Here is a 21,345-nt window from a genome sequence, read left to right as displayed (position 1 = left end):
GCTATTTCTATTTACATCTTACCCCTGATGTATTATTCGTTTTTTTATTTTAAATCTTTATCTTTCAATAAATTGATATTTTTATTTATGCTATGTGATAGAGATTCTTTCTGTGAGCACTGTAAACAGAGCATTCTTTTTTTCTATCTAAATCATATGAAGACTATTGTAACACACATTTATATTTGTATCCTTTATTATGAAAGACAGGAGAAAGAGGCCTACATCAAAGCAAAGTATGTGGAGAAGAAGTTTGTTGATAATAGTGGCGAATCTAAGCTGATGGCACGGAAGAAACCATTATCCCGGAAGAGCAGTGAGAACCGTCTAAGCTCCACTGATAAAAGTCTAGGTGTTGAAGAGCATAGCAGAACTACATCAAGAACATCAGGTAAACACTAGTGTAATGTAGAAACTGTGTACAACAATGCAGCTAGGTCACTTCTCTCATACAAGTACCAAAGGGGAACTAGATTTGTAACTGATTTATTATAATTGAGAAAAGAAACTTAAATTTCAGGAATATTTCATCCACCTAAGAATACGTTAATAAAGGGCTTGTCTTAGAGAAAATCTTGACTGCCTATCTGTAACATACCTCATCACTATCAGATCAGTGAGGATCCGACATGCAATACACCCACCAGTCAGCTGTTCTGAGAATACTGTATGGAGTCAAAAGCAGATGGCTCTGCACCCTGTGTAGTGATTGTGTCACACTATTACAGCTCTGTTCACATTAACTTGAATTGCGCTGTTGCAGTTTACCTCCCATTCATTCGAATGTTTCCATCTGCATCCAACTTTTCTGCATTCTGCTCCAAAAAACTATTTATTCAATGTGATACTGGTTGTCAGACCCCCACCAATCTGTTATTGAAGAAACCTACTATTTTTGATCCGTATCCAGACTTGGACAATCCCTTTAAAGAACCAATTAATAAATTTAGTAATTACAGAAACTTAAGGGCGTTATGTGAGGAATAAAGTTTTTTCTGAAGTGTACTCATTACGCTACATGAGAACTCTTAGTAATACACATCCCGGTCAATCATCATGTCAATTCTTACATTTTAATAATTCTGAGGGTGACCAGAAGTCTTGTCTGCCTGACTGCTTTGCTGATATTCTGACTATGGGTTATGTGACAGGCTTGTGAACTTTGGCACACTAGCTGTCGTGAAATTACAACTCCCAGCATGCTCTATTCTCTTCTATGGGTCTTCTGAGAACCATTGATTAAATATGGATGCTGGGAGATGTATTTTGACGTTGGAGTGAGAAGGTTGCTGACTTCGGGTTTAATACTTGATATGAAATATGGTGTGCTTTTAGAAACCATGTATAAACTGCATATAGGTATACATTAAACATACATTCTTTCATTTCAAACGGTGCAGTGCTCCTAAGTTTGCAGTTTTGTTTTGCAAGTCATAATGCATCATTTTGTTACGAGTTCCACGTAGAATAGAAATCTTTAAGATTGGACATGACATGAGATTTCTATCTGTCCTGTTTCCCTGACTGTATGCATGCATGCTAGGCTGAGTATGCAGATATTTGAATAGGGAGAGGAGAGAAAGATAATCTCCCCAGAACAAAATTATGATTCTTTTCCCCTATATCACAAAAGATGAGTCCATATAAACCTTATATGGTTGACCAGTACCACCGAAATCTGTGTGTTTTGCCAATATACATCTAATATGTATGGCCACCATAAAAGGAAAAAAAACAACTTGCTCTGATTATTACCAATCAATACGTAGTGTATCTTATTGGTTAATAATCAGAGCTATCCTGAGTTTTCATACAAGTTCATGGCTACCTGGTAACAGTAGAGTGATTTCTACGGAGAAAAATCAAACTGAGAAGTAAAAACTGTAACAGATGTATTATAGACTTTAAAGAGGCCCTTCCACCGCTGACTTCAGTTCTCCATCTTTTAATAGGGGTGGCTCCACTGAATATGACACAGTTGAAATTTTTTTCTCCAACTCCCACCATTCCTGCTTCAGTGGGTGGTGTCAGAATCGTCCCCTTTACCTGCTCCTCTCTGAGGCCACCCACTTGGCAGTAGAGAGTCTAGCTTTCATATCAGGCACCAAAATGAATGGCACTAATTTCTTGGAAATGGCTAGAGAAAAAAAATTCCAACTGAGCTAGAATCAATGGAGTTGCAAAGATCCAAAATACTGGAGTTGGTGGATGTGGTGAAAGGTCCTTTTTAAACTTAAGACCGTGTAAACGCGCAGAAAAAAGATTCTTAGGCTAAGGCTCCACGTTATGGAAACGCTACATTTTTTTTGTTTCAGATTTTGCTTCAGTTTTTTGAGCCATTGTCAGGAGAGGATTTAACAGAAAGGGAATGCCAAAGAGCTTCCTTTATAGTTTCCATTCCTTTTCAAGCGATGGCGGACTTTGGCTCAAAAAAATGCAGCAAAATCTGCAACAAAAAAACAAAGCATTTTCGCATTGTGGGGCTTTAGCCTTAAAGGGGTTATTCCCATCTTGCTATGCTTATGAGGTAGAAATAACTACTCCCAGGTCCCAATCCCTATGTCCGTGCTGCTCTCTATGCTATTCTAGTAAGTCCCATAAAGATGAATGGGTGATACAGAAATGGTATAGCACATATATCTATGCTGTTTCTGTAACTGTGAAGCAAGAGATATAGTGAAGCTCAGCTTGTGCTACACTGTTTCCACAACTCCCATTTTTTAGTGGGCGTCAAGGGAACAGCGTGGTGTAGGGCTCAGGATTGGGGAGCGGGTACTCCTGCCTTAGGAGTGATTTTAATGAGACGACATTAGTTATTCTTAGAAGAGTTTTTGGTATTAGTTATTTACTTTGTTGCAGCTGTCTTTTCAAAAGGGATAATATAATGTGGCAAAAATGGTTGTCACCGCTCTATTAGCTTCTCAGACACAGATTGTAGAGCATAACAACATATCATATTTGATCAATAACAAATCGCGACAGTCTAACCAGCAGTGACTGAAAGAAAACATTCAAATACTCTTATTTGTAAAAATGGCTGCTACAACTAAAAAGTATATTACCAATACAAGTAATCTGTAGTTGTAGTTATGATTATATTCTGATCAAGCATGTTAGATTGTAGCCATATTCTCTGTAAATATCATATTGTTCTATCTGGTCATTAGGTACTGTAAAATATTGCTTTACATGATGGTTTTATTTCACTATAATGGTCGGTATTTTCCTTGGTTTTCTCTTCATAAAGAATCTGTAGAGCACAAAAGACATTGGCCCAGATGTAACGTTTGTGGTTCCAACTAGTCTCTGATGTAAATGTCATGCATGTTGGCACCTCTAGTTTGAGCTGATGTTTTGCAATTAGCTAGCATGTGAGTTTAGCTTCTGAAATAAAAGGGGCATTGCCAAAATTGTCTCTTAAAATTCTGTCTCCAAGTAAGACATATACAAGGTGGTTTAAACCTAGATTAGACATACTGAAGATACACCAGATTTATTATCCAGCATCAGCCACTATGATAAACCTGGCACAGTTTGTCAGTTCTGTTCATTTCAGTGGAAGTTAGGCACCAATAAAAATATCAATGTATAAATAACACAAAAAAATTCTTTTGATTTTAAATCTAAATTTATTGTTACAAAACATTTTTTAATTGTAAAAAAATATTGGTATCAGGAAAACACAAACACATAAAAACATTTAAAAACACCAGATGTCAAACAACAAGAGTGGAGGTCGCACTGGACTGAGCAGCTCCAGCAGGTGCATAATCTGCTAGTGGTGTAGAGCAGTGATTTTCAACCTTTTTTGAGCCGCGGCACACTTTTTACACTTAAAAAATCCCGGGGTACACCACCAACCAAAATGGCACAAAATGACACTAAAACAGTACATATTATACATATAGTTAATAATATAGATTCTAAATGTATTTATACTCAGTGTGAAACCTGGGCCTGTTTCGTTGAACACAAAAGGGATATCCTGGCAGGAATGGTGGAAAGACACACACAAAGCTCTTCCTCAACAGTTCTCAGTCTCTCCCTGTTTTTAATTTTTATCGCAGTCAAGCTTGAGAAGCCCAGCTCACATAGATATGTGGTTGAAAATGGGAGCAATGTCAAAATAGCTTTGTTGGCCAGAATAGGGAACTCCTTGGCAACAGATAACCAAATACTGTCCAAAGGAAGATCAGCAAACTTTAGCTTTAAACCGCAATCTTGCTTCAGTTCAAACACTACTTTAAAAAAATCTTTCTTGAAATAAAACTCCCCAGAGTACCCTCCTTAATCCTTTTATTATATAAAAAAAAGCAATAATCTTCTATCCGAAGTAGTCCGGTCTTCTTTATTTCAACCTGTAAAGTAAAATAAATTAACACTTTTACTTGCTGACACTATTAAGGGGTCTCAGGCTCTTGCTCTCCCCAGCCTGTACTGAGACCCCCTAATAAAAACAGCTGAAAATTCCATACCCCCTCTCTTCCCCCCTGAATCTCTCCCACTCCCCCTCTCTGTCCCGGGTCCCTACTCCCTCTCCCTGTCCCCCCTGAAGGCTACTCACCAGTGACCCGGAGCGCGGTCCTGTACTTGCTTGCTTGCAGGAAGCGGGACTGGAGTTAGGACACTGCGCGAGTACGCGAGTGGGGTGGGTGGGTGAGCACGGCAGCCAGGCATCAGCACAGAACGCTGCACCTGCATTCTGTGCTGGGGCGGGCAAGTGCCAGGGGGCCCCCAGAGGCTCTGTGGGCCCCGGCACTTGCCCGACTATGCCATGCGCTGACGCCGGCCCTGAACAAAACACAGGGGGCACCATAGTTTGGGGAACTTTCCCCACGGCACACCCGACCATGTGTCGCGGCACACTGATTGAAAATCACTGGTGTAGAGGATGAAAACAGCCACAACTAATGTGTATATAGAAAGGCCCTGTATTTTGTATATATGAATGTAAATAGGCTCCTATTGCCCACAATATCACAAGATCAGGGCACTTAATTGAAAAGTATCTGTAGCATTGCAAAGATCATACCCACATCACCACTATATAGTAAGAGCATATAAGGTAACAGAAACAATGTAAAGTTACACACACATGCCAGTATTACATAAGCCAACCTACATAGGACAAAAAATGTAAAGCATATACATAAACCACTGCTCACCAGCTGCGACCTCCACTCTGAGCCCCGATGGACCGTTTCACCCCTGCTTCTTCAGGGGGCTACAGAATGGAGGCAGGAGGGGAAGCTTTTATAGGGTACACAATAGTAATTAATGGCGCCATTAATTCATTCAGGTGCGGCTCCCGCATCACAATGGTGCAAGAGCATCACATGACAATGCTTGAGCTAATCAAAACAGTAGGAGTGTCCAAAGGGGACACACATACAGCGTGTACAGAAGGGAAAACCACAGCCACCGCACATATAAACCAAGAGCAATATCTTATATACGCCTGTGTATAGCCACCAGAGAAAAAAAGTGAACTATGGATGATGTTGATATACACAAAAGGTTTTCAAAAAGATATGAACTATTGTTGCAATACTACATATAAGATAAAACAAAAAAAGAGGTAACCCAGCAAGGTTTTTTCAAGATCAATATGATAAAGGTGCAAAAAAAAAAATGTGAAAAGTCAAGTGAAATATGCACTCGAATAAAACAAATGTGAAAACGTGAATTGAAGATGCCAATAAAATTTAATAAGATGATGGCAATAAAGTGAATCAAATAAGTGACAATATAATAAATAGTGAAAGTGTACAAAAAAAGATTTTTCCCTCTAGTTGATTTTTTTCAGGTAGTTGAAAAAAGCTTCAGAATTTACCTTCAAGCAAATTCTGCCATGCAAATACTACTTGAATTTAATGGGAGGTAGAAAAAACCCCTGCTAATTTTTTATTTTTTTTTGCAAAAACTGCTCCAAAAAATTGTAGACGTTTTTTGTTTTTTTTTGCTGCCCATTCATTTCAGTGGGGTGTGCAACGTGGAATCTGCCTGAGGATAGGCCATGACACTTCTTTATTCCTGTAACAGAAAAATCCACTATAGAAAAACAATCTTCTCCTGTCTCCCATTAAAATAAATGGGAGAGTTTGGAGACATTCATGCCTCAAAATCAACATGCGTAAAATCTTAAAGGGATTCTATCTTTGGGAAAAGTCATTTTTAACTAAGCATATACTTGCATGGCCTTTAGATAGGCTATTCCACACCTACCTTACCATACCCCTCAATCGTTATTGAAGTAGCCTGCTTTTATCCATATGCCAATTAGCCTCCAGCGTGCACCCGGATGCGTCTGTGAGCACTGTCTGCTGTGTGTGTGTGAGCGCAGGGAGGCTGATGAGGCAGCAGTTGCAGTGGTGGCAGGGGTTGGATTTAGCTGATTTGCATAAAGACAGCTATGATGCAGACAGAAACTAAAATGTCAAAAGGGCGACATTGGGCAGCATTCCCAGAGGAGAACTGGAGCCCCACCTCTTGAAGGCTTGTATATCCATTAAAACGTGATTATCTTTGATTTGCTTTCTTAGATTTGTGGACCTAACAAAGCAAGAAAGCAAGGGAGTCTGGCAGCAGTAACTTGTAGAGGTACAACAGGTTCTACTCTTTCTATATATACCTCTGTTGTTCAGCTTTCGAGCCACATGTTCATGTAAAATGCAGTTTTATTTATATGCAAATGAGGAGAAAAGTCTATTGTTTGGGAATCTAGAGCTGAGACAAAAGCCCAGGCAGACTTAGGGACGTCCACAAAGCACTTCGCTTTCATTTGTATATGACTAAAACTTCATTTTACATTTAAAATGGGCTCCAAAGCTGAATAACAGGAGTTAAGGAGCTGCATATTGGTGATTTCTCCTTAGGATAGGTTATTAATATCTAATTGGTGGGGGTCTAATACCCAGGACCCTCCATCTATCAGCTGCTTCAGGTGCATGACCACTGCTCCAGCTTCACAGGCCACAGATGTTGTGTATGTTCATGACATGGCTATTAGCAGCTCAGTTCTAAGTAAATGGGGCTGAGATATAATACCAAGCACAGCCCTCATTCAGTGGACTGTGTAGCCATGGTATTCGGCATGGTCTCTTCAAACGGCTGACCTGTGGGGATTCCGAGTGTCTGATCCCCACAAATCTGATATTTAGGACTGGATCTGATATTTATGTATTAATTTGTATGAGCCTTTCAGTTGTAGGCCAAGTAATGTGTTGTAATTGATGCCAAACCCAGTGGGTGGTGACACATTATAGCTGCATCTTGTTCACATTGCTGGGGTTTTCCTTCTGTCTGATTAACTTCACCAGTGAACTTAGAAGTGAAACGCCATCGGCTGGGGGAGTGTGTGTACATAGTGTGTCACCGCCCTGGGGGTGCCATTACGCTTACTTACAATTATCGCTAAGTGATGAGTTTCACGTGTACTTGCGCCAGTCTTCGTATTGTTACCCCAGCTAAGCTGCAACCTGTAACAGTACCGTCCGTCACTTGATCTGCGCTATTACCGGTAGTCCACATCATCCTTTGGCATTAAACAGGCAATGTGTGTTTAGGCTTTGCAGTTATAGCATTTTCATAGTAAACGTTCCATTATTCATAAAAAGTGGATGCTCATTGGTCATATACTTAGTACTGTATACCCATGACATTGTATCATTTCCTTCTGGCAGATTCTAAACTTCTTTTTTTTTTTAAATTCAAATTCTGCATGGAAAATTTGATGATATTTATGGAGATTACAGACTTAAGTATGTGTTTGTGCCACTCTTTATGGAAGACTACTTGGCATTGCCTTGTGTTGATAAAAAAACAAAACAAAAACAAACTTGGAAGCATCGAGTATACGTTAAGTTCTTATAACTAATGCTGACAGTCTCTCTTTTGCCAGATAGCTGTCTGGTTTATTTGACCCTCTTTCCTCTTTTACTGCCTGCTTAATGCTTTGCTAACCTGCATGTGGCCAGCGGTTGCTGTTAGCAGTGACGAAGCAAGGCGGGAGTCTCTCTTCTGTCCTGATGAGCTAGACTCGCTCTTCTCCTACTTTGATACTTCCTCAAAACTTCGTAGTTGTAAGTAACCTCTCTTATACAGTGTGTAGTCTTGGCTGTTTAGGTTCTCTCTAGTCTTTTTCATTTGCAGCTTATTGTGAATATTGATTTCAAGTCTTCTTACATAAAAATGCTATGTTTATTTATACATAAAATGTATCCTGCAGATTGAGTGTATGCTAGATTTCCTCCCATTATACTATGGTCTGATAGGGAGCACAGTACCATTGATTTCTTCATAATAGCAGAGTATGGAGGTATATATTTTTATTTTTTTTGTATGATATCCAATTTTCATTTGTTGAACCATATTCATTTATTCATGGTAGAGGGCTGGTCCTCTCTAAGGATATTTAGTATACTGCAATATACATTATATTTAAACAAATTTGTATTGTGTTGCTGAAAAAGTTTGTTTCCCCAGAATACCTGATTGTTTCTTCTGTTTTTTGTTTTTGTGCCTTTTTTTTTTTTGATTGCCAGGTAAAACAGATTGTCAGAATTGGTCGTGTGAACAGCCCAATTGAAATGAATTCATTTTAATGCATTGTTGTTACATTGTCTATGTGACTAGAGTGTAACACTTGAAGGGGTTGTCCAGGCAAAAATTTTATATTTTAAATAGGCCAAGAGAAATGGGGGAAAAAAGGGGAAAAAAACCATTCTTCTCTTTCACTGGTGCTCTGGTGCCTCCCAGCATAGTCTGATCCTACGAGATCCATTGTGGTCCCTGCCGCACAAGACCACTGAGATCAAGCAGCGGCTTCATAGAAAGGGATCTGGGACGTCACAGTAAGTGAAGAGTTTCACTTCGAGAAGACAGCCCAGCAGATGGACTGGACCGTGTTGGGAGGACACCGGAGCATCGGGGACATTGTCATCACAGGAAGGATTAAAATGAACAGACTATACAGATGATAAAATTTAAAAATATGCAATCGGTATAATAAGTATATGCTAACCAGTTTGCTTTTTCCTGTTAAATCAAATGAGTTGCTGCCATATGGGAATCCAACCAGACAGCCTCTAATGCTGGGCAAAACAGATGAATGGGGCTAATTGATCATAGCTTGTGCATCAGAAAACTGCCATACAAGACTTTAAAAATGTTGCGTTATTTTTTTTGCAGGTCATTGCAAAAATTGCCATTTTTTAAGTTCTACACCCTGCACTCCAGTTTCCTCAAAGAGGGGTGTGCTGAGGGTGCGTCCATCAGCCTTTTTCAGATTTACCATCATTTACACCAGTTTTCTGATGTAGGGTAAATGATGCCAGAAATCTACACAAGCAAGAAACTGACGTTTAGGTGTGCAGATCCGAGAACCTAATTTATGACATGGAGTGAACATCTGACGGGACAGGGATAATTTAAGACCAGTGTGGAAACAGACTTTATGAATTAGTTTGTCTGGCTTTTATCATATGAAGGAGGTGTATAATAATCTAGGAAAAGATTGGTCTCTGAATCATCATCTTTAGAGATGAGCGAACACTAAAATGTTCGAGGTTCGAAATTCGATTCGAACAGCCGCTCAATGTTTGTGTGTTCGAACGGGTTTCGAACCCCATTATAGTCTATGGGGAACAGATACTCGTTAAGGGGGAAACCCAAATCCGTGTCTGGAGGGTCACCAAGTCCACTATGACAACCCAGGAAATGATGCCAACACCTCTGGAATGACACTGGGACAGCAGGGGAAGCATGTCTGGGGGCATCTAACACACCAAAGACCCTCTATTACCCCAACATCACTGCCTAACAACTACACACTTTACACACTCAATACCACCTCTCTGACAGTAGGAAAACACCTTGAAACATGTGTATTTGGCACTTGCAGTGAGGAGAGCTTGTCACCAGCAGTGAATTTGGCCCTTGTAGTAAGTTGAGGTTGGCACCAACATTTGTTTTGAAAATCAGGGTGGATTGAGCCTCTAACCAGCAGAGTTTGGGCAAATTCATGGTGGAGGGAGCCTCTAAAAACCCCAGTTTGGACCAATTCATGGTGGAGGGAGCCTCTAAAAACCCCAGTTTGGACCAATTCATGGTGGAGGGAGCCTCTAAAAACCCCAGTTTGGACCAATTCATGGTGGAGGGAGCCTCTAAACAGCCCAGTTTGGACCAATTCATGGTGGAGGGAGCCTCTAAAAACCCCAGTTTGGACCAATTCATGGTGGAGGGAGCCTCTAAACAGCCCAGTTTGGGCAAATTCATGGTGGAGGGAGCCTCTAAAAACCCCCAGTTTGGACCAATTCATGGTGGAGGGAGCCTCTAAAAACCCCAGTTTGGACCAATTCATGGTGGAGGGAGCCTCTAAACAGCTCAGTTTGGGCAAATTCATGGTGGAGGGAGCCTCTAAAAACCCCAGTTTGGACCAATTCATGGTGGAGGGAGCCTCTAAAAACCCCAGTTTGGACCAATTCATGATGGAGGGAGCCTCTAAACAGCCCAGTTTGGGCAAATTCATGGTGGAGGGAGCCTCTAAACAGCCCAGTTTGGACCAATTCATGGTGGAGGGAGCCTCTAAAAACCCCAGTTTGGACCAATTCATGGTGGAGGGAGCCTCTAAAAACCCCAGTTTGGACCAATTCATGGTGGAGGGAGCCTCTAAAAACCCCAGTTTGGACCAATTCATGGTGGAGGGAGCCTCTAAAAACCCCAGTTTGGACCAATTCATGGTGGAGGGAGCCTCTAAAAACCCCAGTTTGGACCAATTCATGATGGAGGAAGCCTCTAAACAGCCCAGTTTGGGCAAATTCATGGTGGAGGGAGCCTCTAAACAGCCCAGTTTGGACCAATTCATGGTGGAGGGAGCCTCTAAAAACCCCAGTTTGGACCAATTCATGGTGGAGGGAGCCTCTAAAAACCCCAGTTTGGACCAATTCATGGTGGAGGGAGCCTCTAAACAGCCCAGTTTGGACCAATTCATGGTGGAGGGAGCCTCTAAAAACCCCAGTTTGGACCAATTCATGATGGAGGGAGCCTCTAAACAGCCCAGTTTGGGCAAATTCATGGTGGAGGGAGCCTCTAAAAACCCCCAGTTTGGACCAATTCATGGTGGAGGGAGCCTCTAAAAACCCCAGTTTGGACCAATTCATGGTGGAGGGAGCCTCTAAACAGCCCAGTTTGGGCAAATTCATGGTGGAGGGAGCCTCTAAAAACCCCCAGTTTGGACCAATTCATGGTGGAGGGAGCCTCTAAACAGGCCAGTTTGGGCAAATTCATGGTGGAGGGAGCCTCTAAACAGCCCAGTTTGGGCAAATTCATGGTGGAGGGAGCCTCTAACCAGCCCAGTTTGGACCAATTCATGGTGGAGGGAGCCTCTAAAAACCCCAGTTTGGACCAATTCATGGTGGAGGGAGCCTCTAAAAACCCCAGTTTGGACCAATTCATGGTGGAGGGAGCCTCTAAATACCCCAGTTTGGACCAATTCATGGTGGAGGGAGCCTCTAAAAACCCCAGTTTGGACCAATTCATGGTGGGGGGAGCCTCTAAACAGCCCAGTTTGGACCAATTCATGGTGGAGGGAGCCTCTAAAAACCCCAGTTTGGACCAATTCATGGTGGAGGGAGCCTCTAAAAACCCCAGTTTGGACCAATTCATGGTGGAGAGAGCCTCTAAAAACCCCAGTTTGGACCAATTCATGGTGGAGGGAGCCTCTAAACAGGCCAGTTTGGGCAAATTCATGGTGGAGGGAGCCTCTAAACAGGCCAGTTTGGGCAAATTCATGGTGGAGGGAGCCTCTAACCAGCCCAGTTTGGACCAATTCATGGTGGAGGGAGCCTCTAAAAACCCCAGTTTGGACCAATTCATGGTGGAGGGAGCCTCTAAAAACCCCAGTTTGGACCAATTCATGGTGGAGGGAGCCGCTAAACAGCCCAGTTTGGACCAATTCATGGTGGAGGGAGCCTCTAACCAGCAGAGTTGGTGGAAATCAGGGTGGAGGGAGCCTCTAACCAGCAGAGTTGTGGGAAAGCAGGGTGGAGGGAGCCTCTAACCAGCAGAGTTGGTGGAAATCAGGGTGGAGGGAGCCTCTAACCAGCAGAGTTGTGGGAAAGCAGGGTGGAGGGAGCCTCTAACCAGCAGAGTTGTGGGAAAGCAGGGTGGAGGGAGCCTCTAACCAGCAGAGTTGTGGGAAAGCAGGGTGGAGGGAGCCTCTAACCAGCAGAGTTGTGGGAAAGCAGGGTGGAGGGAGCCTCTAACCAGCAGAGTTGGTGGAAATCAGGGTGGAGGGAGCCTCTAACCAGCAGAGTTGGGGGAAATCAGGGTGGAGGGAGCCTAGTATTAGCAGAATTGTGCAACGCTTATGGTGGATGAGTATGAGGATGCGGAGGAATTGGAGAGGTTGAGTACAGACATGGAGTTTCATGTTGGGGTGCTTTACACAGGTGGGCCCAAAAATGAAGGCTCTATCCAGTGGTGGTTCATTTTTATCAAAGTGAGCCGGTCGGCACTCTCAGCTGACAGACGGGTGCGCTTGTCAGTGATGATGCCACCGGCTGCACTGAACACCCTCTCAGATAGGACGCTGGCGGCAGGACAGGACAGCACCTCCAAGGCATATAGGGCAAGTTCAAGCCACAGGTCCAACTTCGACACCCAATACGTGTAGGGCGCAGAGGGGTCGGAGAGGACAGGGCTGTGGTCGGAAAGGTATTCCCGCAACATGCGCCTATACTTCTCACGCCTGGTGACACTAGGACCCTCCGTGGCGGCACTTTGGCGAGGGGGTGCCATCAAGGTGTCCCAGACCTTAGACAGTGTGCCCCTCGTTTGTGTGGACCGGTGAGAACTTGGTTGCCTACTGGAGGAACTGCCCTCCCTGCCGCCAACGTCACATGCTGGAAACATCTCCATCATATTCTGCACCAATTGCCTGTGGCAAGCATTGATGCGATTGGCCCTCCCCTCTACCGGAATAAAAGACGAGATGTTGTTTTTATACCGGGGGTCAAGGATAGCAAAGATCCAGTACTGGTTGTCCTCCATGATTTTGACAATACGCTTGTCGGTTGTAAAGCACCCCAACATGAACTCAGCCATGTCTGCCACAGTGTTAGTTGGCATGACTCCTCTGGCCCCACCGGAAAGTTCAATCTCCATTTCCTCCTCATCCTCCATGTCTACCCATCCGCGCTGCAACAATGGGACGATTCGAAGTTGCCCGGAAGCCTCCTGTATCACCATCACATCATCGGACAACTCTTCTTCCTCCTCCTCCTCCTCCTCCTCCTCCTCCTCCTCCTCCTCCATTAAACGCAGTGAAGCGGACAGATGTGTGGACCTACTCTCCAGCTGTGACGGATCGGATGCTATCCCTAACTCCTCTGTGTGATCTGAGTTATCCCTGATGTCAATCAGGGATTCTCTCAGAACACACAAGAGCGGGATTGTAAGGCTCACCATCGCATCCTCAGAGCTCACCCTCCTTGTGGACTCCTCAAAGACCCGTAGGATGTCACAAAGGTCTCTCATCCATGGCCACTCATGGATGTGAAACTGAGGCAGCTGACTTTGTGGCACCCTAGGGTTTTGTAGCTGGTATTCCATCAAAGGTCTCTGCTGCTCAACCACTCTATTCAACATCTGAAACGTTGAGTTCCAGCGTGTGGGGACGTCGCACAAAAGCCGGTGTTGTGGCACATGCAGGCGTTGCTGGAGAGATTTTAAGCTAGCAGCGGCTACTGTCGACTTGCGAAAGTGGGCGCACATGCGCCGCACTTTCACCAGTAGCTCTGGAACATTGGGGTAGCTCTTTAGGAAACGTTGCACCACTAGGTTGAAGACGTGGGCCAGGCATGGAACATGTTGGAGTCCGGCAAGCTCCAGAGCTGCTACCAGGTTCCGGCCGTTATCACAAACGACCATGCCTGGGCCCAGGTGCAGCGGCTCAAACCATATTGCCGTCTCATCGAGGAGGGCATCCCTCACCTCGGAGGCAGTGTGCTGTCTGTCCCCCAAGCTGATCAGCTTCAGCACAGCCTGCTGACGTCTACCAACGCCAGTGCTGCAACGTTTCCAACTCGTAGCTGGGGTCAATCTAACAGCGGAGGAGGAGGCGGTGGCGGAGGAGGAGGCGGTGGCGGAGGAGGAGGCGGTGGCGGAGGAGGAGGCGGTAGAGGAGGAGGAGGAGGGGGGTGTTCTTCTCGTGTCCCTGCCAGGAATGTTAGGCGGGGAGACGAGGTACACCGGGCCAGTTTGGGAAGCAGTCCCAGCCTCAACTACATTCACCCAGTGTGCCGTCAGTGAAATGTAGCGTCCCTGTCCGCATGCACTTGTCCACGCGTCGGTGGTCAAGTGGACCTTTGTGCAAAGCGCGGAACTAAGGGCCCGCCTGATGTTGAGTGACACGTGCTGGTGCAAGGCCGGGACGGCACACCGGGAGAAGTAGTGACGGCTAGGGACGGCATAGCGAGGTGCCGCAGTTGCCATCAGGTCCAGGAAGGCGGGAGTTTCAACAAGCCGGAACGCCAACATCTCCTGGGCCAGCAGTTTAGCGATGTTGGCGTTCAAGGCTTGCGCGTGTGGGTGGTTAGCAGTGTATTTCTGCCGCCGCTCCAATGTCTGAGAGATGGTGGGTTGTTGTAAAGAAGCGCCTGATGGTGCCTTTGATGGTGCAGGAGAAGGAGATAAGACAGGAACAGGGGAGGATGAGGGAGAAGTCAACAAAGTGGCGGAGGCAGATGAAGTGGTGTCCTGGCTCGTCCTCTGGAGTGCATCGCCAGCACAGTCAGCAGTGGCAGTGGCAGAGGCAGTGGCAGAGGCAGTGGCAGTGGCGTGAACGGCAGGCGGCCTTTGTCCTGCCGTTGCTGCCTGCCACTGATTCCAGTGCTTGGATTCCAAATGACGGCGCATTGAAGTGGTGGACAGGTTGCTCTTCTCAGAGCCCCTAATCAATTTCGAGAGGCAAATTGTGCAGACAACACTATATCTGTCCTCGGCGCATTCCTTGAAAAAACTCCACACCTTCGAGAAATGTGCCCTCGAGGTGGGAGTTTTTCGGGGCTGGGTACGAACTGGAACATCTTGGGAGATTCCGGGTGTGGCCTGGCTTCGCCTAAGCTGCTGACCTCTGCCTCTGCCTCTAGCTACCCTTTTTGGTGCTGCACTTGCCTCAACATCCACACTACTTTCCCCGCTTGACATCCCCCCTGTCCAGGTCGGGTCAGTGTCCTCATCATCCACCACTTCCTCTTCCAACTCCTGTCTCATCTCCTCCTCCCGCACAATGCGCCGGTCAACTGGATGCCCTGACGGCAACTGCGTCACATCATCGTCGATGAGGGTGGGTTGCTGGTCATCCACCACCAAATCGAACGGAGATGGAGGAGACTCTAGAGTTTGAGCATCTGGACACAGATGCTCCTCTGTTAGGTTCGTGGAATCGTGACGTGGAGAGGCAGGTTGAGGGACAATGAAAGGAGCGGAGAACAGCTCTGGGGAGCAGGGACAGTTGGGGTTATTGTTCTGTGAAGCTTGGGAATTTTGGGAGGAAGGAGAACAAGACTGTTGGGTAATAGGAGGAGAGGAGGCAGAGTCTGACTGGCTGCTGGACAATGTGCTGTAAGCGTTCTCTGACAGCCATTGCAAGACCTGTTCCTGGTTCTCGGGCCTACTAAGGTTTGTACCCTGCAGTTTAGTTAATGTGGCAAGCAACCCTGGCACTGTGGAGTGGCGCAATGCTTGCTGCCCCACAGGAGTAGGCACGGGACGTCCTGTGGCTTCACTGCTACCTTGCTCCCCAGAACCATTCCCCCGACCTCGCCCACGGCCTCGTCCACGTCCCTTTCCGGGAGCCTTGCGCATTTTGAATTCCCAGTTAGAAATTGGCACTATATACCAGTAGCAAAAATTGTGGGTGCACGTAACCCCAATATATTCTTTGAATTCCCAGTCAGACAATGGCACTATATACCAGTAGCAAGAAATGAGGGTATTTATAACCCCAATATATTCTTTGAATTACCAGTCAGAAACTGGCACTATATGGCAGTAGCAAGAAATGAGGGTATTTATAACCCCAATATATTCTTTGAATTCCCAGTCAGACAATGGCACTGTATACCAGTAGTAAAAATTGTGGGTGCACGTAACCCCAATATATTCTTTGAATTACCAGTCAGAAACTGGCACTATATGGCAGTAGCAAGAAATGAGGGTATTTATAACCCCAATATATTCTTTGAATTCCCAGTCAGAAACTGGCACTGTATACCAGTAGTAAAAATTGTGGGTGCACGTAACCCCAATATATTCTTTGAATTACCAGTCAGAAACTGGCACTATATGGCAGTAGCAAGAAATGAGGGTATTTGTAACCCCAATATATTCTTTGAATTCCCAGTCAGAAACTGGCACTGTATACCAGTAGTAAAAATTGTGGGTGCACGTAACCCCAATATATTCTTTGAATTCCCAGTCAGGCAATGGCACTATATACCAGTAGCAAGAAATGAGGGTATTTATAACCCCAATATATTCTTTGAATTCCCAGTCAGACAATGGCACTGTATACCAGTAGTAAAAATTGTGGGTGCACATAACCCCAATATATTCTTTGAATTCCCAGTCAGAAACTGGCACTATATGGCAGTAGCAAGAAATGAGGGTATTTATAACCCCAATATATTCTTTGAATTCCCAGTCAGACAATGGCACTGTATACCAGTAGTAAAAATTGTGGGTGCACGTAACCCCAATATATTCTTTGAATTACCAGTCAGAAACTGGCACTATATGGCAGTAGCAAGAAATGAGGGTATTTATAACCCCAATATATTCTTTGAATTCCCAGTCAGACAATGGCACTGTATACCAGTAGTAAAAATTGTGGGTGCACGTAACCCCAATATATTCTTTGAATTCCCAGTCAGACAATGGCACTATATACCAGTAGCAAGAAATGAGGGTATTTATAACCCCAATATATTCTTTGAATTCCCAGTCAGAAACTGGCACTATATGGCAGTAGCAAGAAATGAGGGTATTTATAACCCCAATATATTCTTTGAATTCCCAGTCAGACAATGGCACTGTATACCAGTAGTAAAAATTGTGGGTGCACGTATCCCCAATATATTCTTTGAATTACCAGTCAGAAACTGGCACTATATGGCAGTAGCAAGAAATGAGGGTATTTGTAACCCCAATATATTCTTTGAATTCCCAGTCAGACAATGGCACTGTATACCAGTAGTAAAAATTGTGGGTGCACGTAACCCCAATATATTCTTTGAATTACCAGTCAGAAACTGGCACTATATGGCAGTAGCAAGAAATGAGGGTATTTATAACCCCAATATATTCTTTGAATTCCCAGTCAGACAATGGCACTGTATACCAGTAGTAAAAATTGTGGGTGCACGTAACCCCAATATATTCTTTGAATTACCAGTCAGAAACTGGCACTATATGGCAGTAGCAAGAAATGAGGGTATTTGTAACCCCAATATATTCTTTGAATTCCCAGTCAGAAACTGGCACTGTATACCAGTAGTAAAAATTGTGGGTGCACGTAACCCCAATATATTCTTTGAATTCCCAGTCAGACAATGGCACTATATACCAGTAGCAAGAAATGAGGGTATTTATAACCCCAATATATTCTTTGAATTCCCAGTCAGAAACTGGCACTATATGGCAGTAGCAAGAAATGAGGGTATTTATAACCCCAATATATTCTTTGAATTCCCAGTCAGAAACTGGCACTATATGGCAGTAGCAAGAAATGAGGGTATTTATAACCCCAATATATTCTTTGAATTCCCAGTCAGACAATGGCACTGTATACCAGTAGTAAAAATTGTGGGTGCACGTAACCCCAATATATTCTTTGAATTCCCAGTCAGACAATGGCACTATATACCAGTAGCAAGAAATGAGGGTATTTATAACCCCAATATATTCTTTGAATTACCAGTCAGAAACTGGCACTATATGGCAGTAGCAAGAAATGAGGGTATTTATAACCCCAATATATTCTTTGAATTCCCAGTCAGAAACTGGCACTGTATACCAGTAGTAAAAATTGTGGGTGCACGTAACCCCAATATATTCTTTGAATTCCCAGTCAGACAATGGCACTATATGGCAGTAGCAAAAATAGTGGGTGTATATAGCCCCAATTCTATTGCTAGGGGACTTGCAGGGTATTTCTGGGGTGAAGGTGGGGGGGCACACCGTTGGAACGGATATCGGGGGTATATATCGGGTATACGGGAATACACTGACAGTGTATTCCATTCAGGATCCTGGGAAAGCTGGGTTGCGGCGATTGAGCCCGTCAGTGCCACGTTACACTGACAAGCTTCTCCCTGGAATTTAGCTCTTACAAGAGCTGTTGTGGTTGTCTTCTCCTTCCTATCCTAGCCTGTCCCTGCCTACCCAGAATCTAAGCCCTAGCTAGCTGGACGGAAACCTCCGTCCTCGGTGAATTGCAAGCTCAGAATGACGCGAACCTGGGCGGCGCTGTTCTTTTAAATTAGAGGTCACATGTTTTCGGCAGCCAATGGGTTTTGCCTACTTTTCTCAACGTCACCGGTGTCGTAGTTCCTGTCCCACCTACCCTGCGCTGTTATTGGAGCAAAAAAGGCGCCAGGGAAGGTGGGAGGGGAATCGAGTAATGGCGCACTTTACCACGCGGTGTTCGATTCGAACATGCCGAACAGCCTAATATCCGATCGAACATGAGTTCGATAGAACACTGTTCGCTCATCTCTAATCATCTTACATTACAATTTCTTAGAAATACACCGGGCTTACATTTTTTCCCCCTGTAATTTTCCTACTTGCCTTACAGCACTCAATGTTAACTACAAATGACTTTCGTTTTATTTTCCTAGTGAGAAGCAATGACAGCGGAATACAGTTTAGTGCAGACGGTAGTCGGGAACTCCTAGCCTCTGCAGTGTCGTCAAACAGTTTGTACGATGCAGGTTAGTGTTATTCTAATACTAATTTATTAAACTTTCATATTTTCCAATAGAGTTTATTGTATTGTATTGTATACTAGGTGTATTAATTCCGCACAGCTTTCTAGATCTGTGCTTGGTATCATTCATTCTGTATACCTCTATTGGGTAAAAATTAGTCCATGGTCATGTGATGGACACACAGGTGCACAGCTTGTTACAGTCACAGACATCTGCCTGATAACAAGCTGTGCACCTGAGTGTCCCTCATGTGACCATGGACTGATCTTTATCCATTGAAAGTACACAGAATGAATGACCGCAAGAAGAGATTTAGAAAACCATAAGGAATAGATACAGAAAATATATTGGAAAATTGTACAACTCTTTATTATAGGAACATAAGATTTGTCTCTCAATTTAGCCTGAAACTGGACAACCCACTTTAAACACTTACGGACTGACCATAGGCTATTTAAGTCTGGAAGTGGCTCTGCAAGGACGTACCGGTACATCTTTGTAGTTTTCAGCAGCTGCACGAAATTAAAATGGAGAGACGACTGTTACTTTATTTATTACTGTCCCTGCCATCCCGATCGCTGTGTACACAGCAATCAATGAGCTGCCATGATGTGGCTCCCCTTTAACCCGGCGGTCATAAAAAAAAAATATATATAAATAAATATATATATATATATATATATATATATATATATATATAAAATTAAAAACAACATAAAAATAAAGCTTTGTGTGTCACCGAATAAAGATGCAGAAATTAGTCGAATAACGTAAATTACAAAAATGTTATAGCCTTCAAAAACGCACATACAAAAAAAATCCAAAAATGTGTCTTGTCCTGAACCAGAAATTGGTCCATTACTGAAGTGGTTAAATAAATTTCTTATACATTATAGACTTTTGAGTAAGTGAATAAGTCCTAGAAATTTGTAAAAAAACAAAAACAAAAAACCTGATACTACAGATAAATTTAGAATTCATCCTTGGCTTGAATTCTCATACCTAAGATTCCTTTTGGCTTTACAAACTGAGCATTCTTGATGGACGTCACTAACATGTAGAGCTGGGCAATATTGTCTAAAAATAAAATCTCAATTTTTCTTTTTTTTGATCAATGATATGAATGATCTTGCTTTTCTTGTTTATGCTTAAAGAAACTAAAAATAGTTTAGTGAATTGGCACAGTGAGGTGGAGTTGGATAGATCTGATGCAGACTTCCACGTCCTACTACCCAACTGCTAACTACAGTGAAAAAACTGTTGCTCTTAGCTTACTGTGGGAAGAGAAAGCCTGCAGGAATATATCAGACTCTGGGGTAGGAAACATCGATACAAAAACTTACATGTCGGGTTTTGCTGTCCGCTTGAAAAGTCGGACATCTTTGGGAACGGACAATTAAGGACAGGCACGGACTGTATAAAAACGCACCTGATGTCCATTTAAATCAATGCAAAATGTCACGGACACAGCTAGTGTCCGATGCTAATGTCCGCACAAGATTTTGCACGAACATTAGCAGCGGACACTAGCTGTCGGACATCGACAGTAGTGTGAACGCTCCCTAAGACATCTGTTGTTTTTTTTCTGTTCTCTTGTTCCATTTTTGCAAAGCGAGAACACAGAATCCATCATTTGGTCAAATGGTGAACAAAGGGTTCCATTAACTATAATTGAACAAAAAAAAAACAACAAGATGCATTTTTTATCCTAGGTTTTTGATGTAATTTGTGCCAGGCTCCTTTTGGATCCTCTGATGCTGAGATGACCCTAACCTGAAGTGCAAAACAATTCTAAAGTATTACACTGTAGACCAGTCTGTATTTTTTGTAAAGATGTGATGATGGTTATGGGGTTCAGTGACTAAATGGGCATTTCTGTTCTTCATTTTTGCTTATGTCAGAGATGGAAAGGAAACATGAAAAGAGGGATTCTGCAGTATTTCAGGACCCTACAAGCACTAAAAAGTTAATCCCAGGACTTCAACTGTACAAGGCAGCTTTTCAGCAAAACCTTCCTGCAATGGCTGAGGCATTGGCTCACGGAGCAGAAGTCAACTTTGTTAACACAAAAGAGAACAATGCTACCCCTTTAATACAGGCGGTGCATGGGGTATGATCTTATATCGCCTTTATTATTTATAAGTTTTTTTTTTTTTTTAACTCAAAGTTTTTATTGAAAATTTTACAATGAGAAAATAGAACAAACAATAACAAGATTATTTATAAGTTATGCTGTTTTTGAATCACTGGAATGGAGTTACAATACCCTACCTTTCTTTAACTTCTACTTGGAATAGTACTGCTTGATCTGATCTATCCCTTCCTGTTTACTTTCTACAATGTACAGGAGTAT

At 43.5% G+C, this 21,345-nt stretch overlaps 1 protein-coding gene across 5 annotated transcripts in view; it reads left to right on the top strand.

The window, feature by feature from the left end:
• Positions 1-21,345, top strand: part of ACAP2 (ArfGAP with coiled-coil, ankyrin repeat and PH domains 2) — a 99,690-nt gene that overhangs the window by 55,698 nt on the left and 22,647 nt on the right. For 3 of the 5 annotated variants that reach the window (XM_075268579.1, XM_075268578.1, XM_075268577.1), the window contains 3 exons: positions 207-391; positions 18,903-18,995; positions 20,894-21,102. In XM_075268579.1, coding sequence (XP_075124680.1) covers positions 207-391; positions 18,903-18,995; positions 20,894-21,102 — 487 coding nt within the window. Of the gene's footprint in view, positions 1-206; positions 392-7,976; positions 8,082-18,902; positions 18,996-20,893; positions 21,103-21,345 lie in introns of all 5 variants that reach the window. The other 2 variants (XM_075268576.1, XM_075268575.1) reach the window with 1 other exon arrangement.

This window comes from Leptodactylus fuscus, chromosome 3 (assembly GCF_031893055.1).
Source record: "Leptodactylus fuscus isolate aLepFus1 chromosome 3, aLepFus1.hap2, whole genome shotgun sequence".
In the NCBI taxonomy this organism is placed as follows: Eukaryota; Metazoa; Chordata; class Amphibia; order Anura; family Leptodactylidae; genus Leptodactylus; species Leptodactylus fuscus.
This window is presented reverse-complemented; position numbering and strand designations above follow the sequence as displayed.